The sequence below is a fragment of the Cornus florida genome, unplaced genomic scaffold (assembly GCF_030987335.1).
Source record: "Cornus florida cultivar Cherokee Brave unplaced genomic scaffold, ASM3098733v1 CherokeeBrave_3.0.0_Hap2_Chr08, whole genome shotgun sequence".
Classification (NCBI taxonomy): Eukaryota; Viridiplantae; Streptophyta; class Magnoliopsida; order Cornales; family Cornaceae; genus Cornus; species Cornus florida.
The window spans coordinates 58,610,848-58,622,019 of NW_026775578.1; the positions used below are offsets into that span (position 1 = coordinate 58,610,848).

Consider the following 11,172-nt stretch of genomic DNA (forward strand, 5'->3'; position numbering starts at 1 on the left):
CTGTTTTGATAGCAAGAGAATGTGTTAACTCCAGGTTGAAGATTAGATCCCTCGCATCTTATGCAAACTTGATGTTGAGAAAGCTTATGATCACGTCAATTGGAAGTTCTTCCTTTACTTGCTTTAGAGAATGGGGTTTGGGGATAGGTGGAGGAAATGGATCGAAACATGCATTTCGTTCGTCATGTTCTCTGTTCTTGCGAACGGATCTCCTGCTGGTAGGGGTGATCACAGATTGGATCGGTTCGGTTTGGGGTAAAGTTCAAGCCGAACCAGACCCCACGAATTGGAGAAATTTGAAACCGAACCGATCCGTGGGGACCTTCAATCCGAACCAACCGATCCTTGAAATAATGGATCGGATTGGATTGGTTTGGGCAGATTGGGCTTTTCAAATAGCCCAATATAGTTGCACTTTATGCCCATTAAAATCTCAAATTAGTAATTAAAAACTAGTAATTAAAACTAGAAAAATAAAATAGATTTGTAAATCATATATCAGGTAACATGCTAACAGTAATTGCAATAAAATTTGTAAATCATGTACCAAATAACATCAATAGATTTGTAAATTATATACTTAATAATAGGCAATATAAATTATCCAAATAGAATAATGAATAAAAAAATAAAAATACAGTAAGTATATTCAATATTGTGTATATATATATATATATATATATATATATATATATAATATAAATATATATTTAGGCAACAGTTCGGATCTGTTCAGATTGGTTTTTTCAGGGCACAATCTGTTAACCGAACCGCAAATAGTAGATTGCTATTTTTCTAAACCATCACCGAACTTTGAGATTTGAAAACCGAACCAAACCATATGGATTGGATTGGTTCGGACCGGATTGATGGATTATTTGCTCACCCCGAATTATTGGCTTCTTTTTGAGCTCTCGAGGTTTGACATAGGGAAACCCCTTGTCATCTTTTTCATTCCTTATAGTCATGAAGGGTTTGAGTTGACTAATGAAGAAAGCAGAGGATCTGGGTTCGGAATTGGTAGAGATGTAGCTCATCAGATGGAGATCACCCATCTGTTATTTGCCGATGATACCTTGGTTTTTTGTGACGCTGATGTATCCCAACTTAGATATTTGAGATGCATTCTAGTGTGTTTCCAGTTGGTCTCTTGGCTAAAGATCAATGTTGGTAAGACTGTACTTGTCCTGGTAGGAGATGTTCTAGATATTTCCTCCTTAGCTGCAGTTCTTGGGTGTGGGGTGGGTGATTTTTGATAAGCGCCGAATATTGCATATTCACGCGCCCTTAGTTGCATTAGTTAAGTCTATTATTTGATTATTCTATGTAGATTTTCTTCATTTGCATGTTTTTATATATTTTCAGGTTCATTGGCCAAAAAGGAGCAAAAATGATGTTTTGTTCAATCTTTGAATAACAATGTGTTCAAGGTTAAAGTTCTGGCAGCAGTGGAGGTTAACTTTGCTCACCATATTTGGCCTACCAAACTCAAGAACTAGACTTCCATTAAAACATGGCGTATTTAGAGCTTTAAATTTGCTTTCCAAATCTTCAAATGGTTTGTCATTTGGAGTTCGGGACAAAAAGTTATGGCTATTTTACCAAAGTAGTGCAAAGCAGGTCAAGAGAAAGGAGCATTCTGCCCAAACTTCGAGCGCTCGAAGGGCTTAGTTCGAGCGCTCGAACTTTGAGCAGAATGCTCTCCGGGATCCATCACTTCAGCCCACTTGCTCCTTGATTCCCTCATTTCTGATTTCCATCTTTATGATTTGGTTTGAGATGTCTTTTGATGGGGAGTTGAGCCTTGTTTGGTGGAGAGGATGTCTACAAGGTGAAGGGAACCACATAACAAAATCATATCTCATTCTTGTAAGATTTTTAGAGAGAGAAAGAGGAGGAGAAGATAGAGTTCTTGTGGCCAAGAATAGGGAGCTCGAAAATGAAGGGATCTTCCAAGCTTCTTCCTTCTTCTAGGGCTTCCATGGGTAACTAACTCTTCCTCTAGGGAGGTGATGAAGCCCATCCCTTGTAATCATGATCTAGTATAGCTCTATTTTGGGGATTATAATGTATTTTCTATGGTCTTTTCATAACCAAGAGCACTTCATTTGTTGTAATGAATGTTGATATTAGTATGGATGATTTCTTTAAGTTGATTATCTTGTTTTAGATGATGTCTTGTATTAATCATATTGCTTGAGTTTTCATAGTGAGAATGGAGACAAGGTTATGCAATGGTTTAATGGCATGTTGATAAGTACTTTGGTAGATCATTGCTTAGGTGATGCCTTTGATGGTTTATGCTTATTTTTTACCTTCATGTGCTTCATCATTTTATCTAGGGCTTGATAATCTTTCATTCAAGTAAATGTGGTTAAGCTACACCTTAGTTAGGTAGTCTAAACATGTTCACCTTTGATGGATCACGCTTGCTTGAGATTTAATGTACTTCTTGAGGATATTATAGGAACCAAGTGTTGTTATGTATCATGACCATAATATATGTTGTTTTTCCTTTAAATTAATCCTAACCTAGCATGTGTATAGGGATGGAGCCGGATTCACTTCCCTAGTCCTCTTTACTTGTATTTCATCTCCTTTAAATTCTTGCAAGCTTTTAATTTATGCACCTTAATTTCATAGGTTAAGTGACAACCAACAAATCCTCTATGAACACCCCATATCATTCTAAAAAGACTCTAGACACTTAGGTTGCCATAGATTAGCGCAGTCCCAGTGGTTTGACTTACCCGACCAATAGCCCTATTTTACAATGATTCGTGCTATTACGAAGGTTGATTTATTATAGATTAATTTTTGGCGCCGTTGCCAGGGACTGCAAACGGTTTAGCAACCGAAGTTTTAGGGTTAATTTTAGTGTGATTGTTATTATCATAAATTGTGAATATTTCTTGTGTAGTTTGACCATCTTGTGTGGTAAGTGAGATTCTAGGGACTCGAAGCTCGCCGAGGGAAAGCTAGCTAATTTGTAAGTCTAGAGGACCCTAGGTAAGTCTCCTGACCTTCTAGTTTCGACATTGTGAATATTGTGCATGTGTTAAACTTAGTGATAATTTAGTTTTAAAGCCCTTGTTGAGGCTATTATCTTGTTTAAATTTCGTGTACAAGCATCGGTCCTTGTCGTGGCCATTTAAATTCTGTCTTGATAATTGAGGAGAATGGGAACATCGTATGTGGAGTTGTGAATCATGAATAGTTACGTTGATAGCATTATATATTGTTGATGTTTGGCCGTAGATCACTCTCCCTACCAACTCTTGACTCACCAGTTGACATAAATTCACTTGAAAGAACTCTTAGACGAAACCTTAGGGAATCTTCTAGCGTAAGAGAACTTGAAACTGAATTTAACACAATGGCTGAAAATGTAGGAGATGTCAGAAATGAGGGAATTAATAATGATAGGGCCGAAATTCCAAATGTAGAGCCAATGACTCTCACAGACCATTTCATTCCTATTGCCTATGCTTCACCTTCATGCATAGTGATGCCAAACATCGATGCGGCTCAATATGAGATCAAATCAAGTACCATTCAAATGCTTCCATCTTTCCATGGCCTTGATAATGAAGATCCGTATAAGCATCTTGATGAATTCCTTGAAATCTGTTCAACCATCCGGTTGAGAGGTTTCCCTGAGAATGCACTCCATCTGCATCTTTTCCCATTTTATTTAAAAGATAGGGCAAAGTATTGGTTGAACTCACTCACTCCAAATTCCATCACTTATTGGGCTCAATTACAGCAAGAATTCCTTAAGAAGTATTATCCGGTGAATAAAACCAACCAAATGAGGCGTTCTATTCTTAGCTTTTCTCAAATGGATGGAGAACAACTCTACGAGACTTGGGAAAGGCTACAAGATCTTTTTAGAAAATGTCCGCATCATTTGATTCCAAAATGGCAATTATTGCAAACTTTCTATATTGGCTTGACCGAACCCCATAGATTCATGGTTGACTCTTCTTGTGGTGGGATGTTCATGTCCAAGAATGCGGATGAGGCTTGGACCCTACTAGAGAATTTAAGCGAAAATTCACTTCAACATAATTCTCGTAGGGCTCCGACCTCAACCAATGCAAAGAACACCAACCCTTGTCAACCAAAATCAATAAGGGAGGAATCATCTCAAGTGGATGCCATAGCTTATAAATTCTATCAATTGACGGCACCACATATCTCTCCTTCATTGTCTCAAAATTCGGCAAGTTCGGTATGCTCATCATGTACTAGTCCATTCCATCTCACGGAAGATTGCCCCACACCGGAGCAATTTTCCAATCCAAATCAAGAGTAAGCTAATGCCATGTTCTCAAGATCCGGGAATAATCCCTATTCCAATACCTACAATCCGAGATGGCGAGATCACCCGAATTTCTCATGGAGGCAACAAGCCCCACAAAATTCCCAATTCTAAAATCAAGGGCATCAAAATCAGCCCCCTCCTCAATTTCAAAATAGGCAATTTCCAACCTCTTCAAGCTACCATCCTCCGTATAATCCAAATGTCTTTAATCAACCTCCGGTGTACCCAACTGATGAAATTGTGGCTGCAAATAAGCAAATGATAGAGTCATTAAACAAGCAAATTATGGATTCCAACAAGTAACTCTTGACATCTTTACAGCCTACTCTTCAAATGGTTCACTCTCATACTCAATCTATAGCTAAACTCAAAAATCAAGTGGGCCAAATAGCTAACTCTGTGAACCAATTACTTCAAAAGGACAAAGGCAAGCTTCTCGCTTAACCATTCGAAAATCCTAGAGGGATGCATGCGATTGATGAAATCCCTCCATCGAGTGGGCCGAGTCATGAGTATGTTCAAGCAATCACCACCCTTAGGAGTGGTAGAGTGGTTAACAACAAGGTTGATGGAGACAAAAATGAAAAAGAACCTCCTTTGAAAAATCCAAATTCAAGCTTTTCCAATCAAATTCCAAGCTCTTCTCGTCCAAATACCATTCACGGCAATCCCACACATGTTAACCCGAATGTGGAAATTACTTATGAGCCAAAAGCTCCGTTTCCTTAACGTCTTCAAGAGTCAACACATATTAGGAACAAGAATTATAAAATTCAAGACATGTGGGAAGTTTTCAAGCAAGTGAAGATCAATTTGCCCCTCTTGGATGCTATTAAGCAAATCCCTCCCTATGCAAAATTTCTCAAAGACTTGTGCACTCAAAAGCGCACTTCTAAAAATCATTTGCCAAAGAAAGTGAGGTTAACTGAAAATATTAGTGCTATCATTCAGCACAGCACTCCTCCAAAGTGTAAGGATTTGGGTGCCCCTACAATCTCTTGTGTCATTAGTGACAACAAAATTGAGAGGGCCCTCATTGACTTAAGAGCTAGTGTGAATTTAATTCCATACTCAGTTTACCTACAGCTTGGCCTGGGAGATTTAAAGCCGACTTCCATGGTTTTGCAACTTGCCGATAGATCGGTCAAGCATCCATGAGGCATTCTTGAGGATGTTATCATCCAAGTGGACAAATTCTACTTCCCGATAGACTTTGTGGTTCTTGACACGGAACCAGTCCACGATCCAAAAAAGCATATTCCCGTGATCCTTGGTAGGCCATTCTTAGCTACGGCTAATGCATCAATTAATTGCCGAACCGGGGTGATGGACATTGCTTTTGGAAACATGCAAGTCAAACTCCATATCTTTCATGCAACTCGATATCCTTCCAATGAGGATAATTGTTTCCTTGTTGATGTCATTGATGAAGTGGTCGAAGAATCTCTCCCCTTCATTCTAAGCAAGGACCGTCTTGAAACTTGCATGTCTCATTTCGACTTCTCAAACTTTGACATTGATCAATCTATCCAAGAAGTTAATTCTCTACTTGATGTTGTCGCTATCATGGACATTCCCCCTTGGAAAATTCCAAAAGAGCCGCTTCCTCAGCTTTCCACCATTCCTCCGGTTCCATCTTTGAAATCTCCACCACTACTTGAGCTTAAGCCGCTCCCGGCCCATTTCAAATCAAACTCTCCCAGTCATTATTGCATCGGACCTTCTAAAGGACCAAGAAACCAACCTTTTAGCAGTGCTATAAGAGCATAAAGAAGCTATTGGTGGGCAGTGGCTGACTTGAAAGGAATTGACCCCTCCATTTGTATGCACCGCATTCATATGGAGGAGGACGCAAAGCCTACTAGAGAGGTTCAGCGCCGGTTAAATCCTAACATGAAGGAAGTGGTAATGAAGGAAGTGATAAAATTGCTAGATGTGGGAATCATCTACCCTATCTCTGATAGCAAGTGGGTTTGTTGAAAATTCAACAGGTGAGCTCGTGCCACAACGAACCACCACCGGGTGGCGTGTGTGTATTGATTACCGGAAGCTCAATTCGTTAACTAGGAAAGATCATTTTCCACTACCATTTATTGATCAAATCCTAGAAAGGCTAGCCGGCCAAAGCTACTATTGTTTTCTTGACGGTTATTCCGGCTATAACCAAGTGGCAATCGCCCCCCAAGATCAAGAGAAAACAACATTCACATGTCCCTTTGGAACTTTTGTACATCGATGCATGCCTTTTGGGCTATGCAATGCTCCGGCAATGTTTCAAAGGTGTATGATTTCTATATAATCTGATATGGTTGAAAAATTCTTGGAAGTTTTCATGGACGATTTTTCTGTCTTTGGCTCCTCCTTTGATTCTTGTCTCAAAAATTTATCTCTTGTGCTCCAAAGATGCAAGGAGACAAATCTAATTCTAAGCTGGGAGAAAAGCCATTTCATGGTCCAAGAAGGCATTGTTCTAGGACATGTCATCTCTAAATGGGGAATCGAGGTAGACAAGGCCAAAGTTGAGTTAATCTCTAATCTTCCTCCTTCGAATTCCATCCGTCAAATCCGTTCTTTTCTTGGCCATGCTGGATTCTATCGTCGCCTCATCAAAGACTTTAGTAAAATCTCACAGCCCTTGTGTAATCTCTTAGCCAAGGATGTTCTATTTGATTTTGATGAAGCTTGTGTAGAAGCTTTCATTAAACTTTGCACTCTCCTCTCATCTGCCCCAATAATGAAACCGCCTAATTGGTCTCTTCCTTTTGAGATCATGTGTGATGCATCCGACTATGCATTAGGCGCGGTTTTGGGCCAACGTGTGGATAAGCTCCCATACGTCATTTATTACGCTAGTCGAACTTTTTCTGATGCTCAATTAAATTACACCACTACTGAAAAAGAGTTACTAGCTGTAGTTTATGCCTTGGACAAATTCTGCTCCTATCTTCTAGGTTCCAAGGTCATAGTTTTCTCGGATCATGCCGCCCTTCGGCACTTGTTATTAAAGAAAGAGACCAAACCCCACTTGATTCGATGGATACTCTTACTTCAAGAGTTTGACATTGAAATCCGGGACAAAAAGGAGCAGACAATGTTGTCGCTGATCATCTCTCTCGCTTACTCATTGAAAAATCTTCCAATTTCGCCGTTGTCCGTGATTCCTTTCCGGATGAGCAACTCTTCCAGATTTCTCATGCAAATCTTCCATGGTTTGCGGATATTGTTAACTACCTTGCGGTAGGTAAAATTCTAACTCATTGGTCCAAACAAGAGAAGGACCGGTTCTTCTCCCAAGTCAAGCATTTCTTTTGGGAAGATCCGGAACTATTCAAATACTGGCCGGACCAAATCATCCGGCGATGTATTCCTGAAATTGAGACCACAAACATCCTCAATTTCTCTCATACTCTTGCTTGTAGAGGCCATTTCAGTGCCAAAAAAACCGCTCACAAAGTTCTTCAAAGCGGATTCTATTGGCCCTCCTTGTTTCGAGATGCATACAATTTCTGTAAATCATGTGAAAGATGGCAAAGGCTTGGATCCATGTCCCAAAGAGACATGATGCCCCTCACTTCCATTTTAATAATTGAAATTTTTGATGTGTGGGGAATTGACTTTATGGGACCATTTCCACCTTCTTATGGCTATGAGTACATCCTTGTAGCGGTGGATTACGTTTCCAAATGGGTGGAAGCCGCAACCACCAGAACCAGTTATCATAAAGTCGTGATCGAGTTCATTTAATCAAACATCTTTAGTCGTTTTGGTATGCCCCAAGCAATCATTAGCGATGGCGGATCACATTTTAGAAATCGTTATCTTAAATCCGTCCTTTCTAAGTATTCCGTCATTCATAAGGTTGCTACACCTTACCATCCTCAAACGAGTGGTCAAGTAGAGGTTTCTAACCAGGAGATTAAGCACATTTTGAAAAAAATGGTTCGACCGGACCGCAAAGATTGGTCACTAAGACTAGACGATGCACTTTGGGCTTACCGGATGGCTTATAAGATACCCATTGGCATGTCGCCATATCGACTTGTCTTTGGCAAAGCGTGTCATCTTCCGGTAAAATTAGAGCACCATGCTTTTTGGGCCATAAAAAGGTTAAATTTTGATCTCAAACAGGCCGGCTCTAATCGTGCTTTGCAACTAAATGAACTTGAGGAAATCCGAAATGATGCATATGAAAGTGCAAAAATCTATAAGGCAAAGACTAAAGCTTTTCATGATAAGCACATTGTTAGCAAGTCTTTCGGCCCGGGACAAAAGGTTTGGCTTTTCAATTCCCGCTTGAAACTCTTTCTCGGTAAACTCCGGTCCAGATGGGATGGTCCATACATCATCACTACTGTCTTCCCTCATGGAGCAATCAAACTCTAAGATCCTGCAAAAGGATTGCTCTTCAAAGTTAATGTCCAACGGCTTAAGCCTTGCATTGACGGCATAGTCCCAGCCCGAAAAATTGAGAAAGTCCTCTTGATGGACCCAATTTACGAGGATTGATGCATGCTCTAGCTTCGTCTAGCTATCGACTTTAAATTTAGCAAAGCAAGGGAAGAAATTCTTTCTATTTCCACGTTTCCCTAATTTTCAATTGCCTGGGCTTTGAAATTTTCTGGGAAATGGTTAAGAAAAGCCAAAACTTTAACCTTATCTAGAACTATCTTAAATTGTGTTCTCGTAATTCAGACTGGTTTTCTTAGACCTTCTCAACCCTTGTTTTCATTCCTAGATGTTTCCATCTCTTTCTAGCAATTTCATCGGATCTTTGGAATGCTACACATGTGTGTCACCTCTCATTTTTAATGCATTGTTGGATCATGGTTCCCCAAATTCCATCCATATATTGGAGTGATGTTGCAAAGTTTGAAATTTTTTTCTCAAATTCCATCCATGCATTGAAGGGATGTTGACAAATTTGCAATTCCAGTCATTTCACCCAGGTTTTTGCTCACTGGTCCAATTTCGAGCACTCGAAGTCCAAGCTTCGAGCACTCGAAGTCCAAGCTTCGAGCACTCAAAGCCTTCATTTTTCGTTCAAATAGCTACTGCCTCAAGTTCGAGCGCTCAAAGACACACTTCGAGCGCTCGAAAGCCAATCTAAACTCACTGTCCAAACTTCGAGCGCTCGAAGTGTCACTTTCGAGCGCTCGAAACTTACTGCCTAAAGTTCGAGCACTAGAAGGACTAACTTCGAGCGCTCGAACCCCCTCCCTCCTTTTTAATCTTGACTCTCTCTCTCCCGCGTCTTTCAATTCTCTCAACCCACGACCTCATTCCTCCATTTCCTTCTTCCTCTCCTCCATTACTTCCCTCCCACCCCACACTCCTTCCATCACCCCACAACCTCAACCCTTCCAACTTTCTCTCTTTCTCCATTACCTCCTAACCCATTCCACTACTCTCATTCATGCTCCAACCACCCATGTCCTCCTACCTTTTCCCCTCCCTTCCATAATTCCTCTACCTATTTCACTCCTCTCATTCCTGCACATCCATCCCTATAAATACCCATCACCCCCACTATTCCTCCTCATTCCATCCGTGCTTCTCTTCATTCCTCTTTCAAGTTATGTCTCTTCCCTCTTTCTCTTCATTCTTTTTGTTCCATTTGTGTTACATTTGAGGTGTATGGGCATCAAATCCTTGGAGTTTGGTTGTGATTGTTGCTATGCTCTAAAATAGAGAGCATTGTGTCTGAAAATTTTTGGGTTTCTTCATCCATTCCTCTCATTCTCACATTCTCTCTTTCTTGGTGCATGCCAGGTGCTCGCTGAAATTCCTAAACCACGTCCGCCTCTCCAAATGTCTCGTGCCGGCCCTTCTCGTCGTCTTATACCCTCTGAGGATGTCCCCGTCATTCCTTACGAGCAGCCCCGAGCCCCTTGGCTCGATAAAAAGCTCAATTATGAGCTTCTCTTCTCGCTCACGGGTGTCTTTAGCACTCTTCCCACCACTTCATGGGCTGTCGCAGAATTAGTCAACCGGCGCCTTCAGCATATTTGCCAACCCGTTGCAAAGGTCACCTACCCCCGTGTGGTGCGACTCTTCTACCAGAATCTCAATTGCCCTGAAGAGCCGCCTGTCTCTCTTACCACCTCCATTGATGGCATCCCTTTTTCCTTCACTCTTGCTGACATGGTGGCAGTCTCCGGTTGTCCTCTTGAGTGTCCCGATGACATTGTCAATCGTGAGAATCTTCCTTTATATGAGGAGCCGGATACTTTAACTGTGAAGCAGGTTGTCGCTGCCATTTGCAACGTGGATGACCCTTATCGACCCCAGAGCTTTACCCTCAAATCCACTCTTCCGGAGCGAGTTTGGTTCCTTGACTCCGTTCTCAAGCATAATGTTTACCCCTTGGTGCACAACACCGAGCGCCGAGGCCTGATGTTGCAAGCCTTGTATGCCATGGACCAAGGCAAATGGTTCTCTGTCCCGGAGCTCATTTGGGACACATTTATGTGGTTTTGGGACGAGTGTATCAATGCACGGCAGCAGCGTCTTAAAAATCGGCCTTTGCTATTGCCATTCTTCGTTATCAAGCTCTTGAAACACAAAGGCTTCATTGTTCCTCCTTATGAACCAAGAGGCAAAAAGATTCAGACTTTTACACTCCGTCGGTGGACTAATGTTCTAAGCCATTCTCGGCACCCTCGGCTCGCTGCTCCTGCATTTCCTCGCTCTCCATCTCCTCCTTTATTTGAGGATGATCCCATGGCGAAGGACGCTGAATGGGACGAGCCTCCTGTTGATCTTCCGCCGGACCAGGCCTTCATTCGGGCTAGCCTTGCCGGTATTCATGAGCGGATGGATCGTTTTGAGATTTCTTTGGCGGATTA

General features: G+C 41.3%; 1 protein-coding gene across 1 annotated transcript; it reads left to right on the forward strand.

Annotated features, from left to right (window-relative positions):
- The first annotated feature begins 869 nt into the window (after positions 1-869).
- Positions 870-1,256, forward strand: LOC132270331 (uncharacterized). Its single transcript, XM_059771510.1, has one exon. The coding sequence runs from the start codon at positions 870-872 to the stop codon at positions 1,254-1,256; it is 387 nt and encodes a 128-aa protein (XP_059627493.1).
- The last annotated feature ends 9,916 nt before the right edge of the window (positions 1,257-11,172 follow it).

What these genes read in the sequence shown, in the direction of transcription:
- LOC132270331 (XM_059771510.1), top strand. Translation starts at nt 870, where the DNA reads ATGGATTATTTGCTCACCCCGAATTATTGGCTTCTTTTTGAGCTCTCG.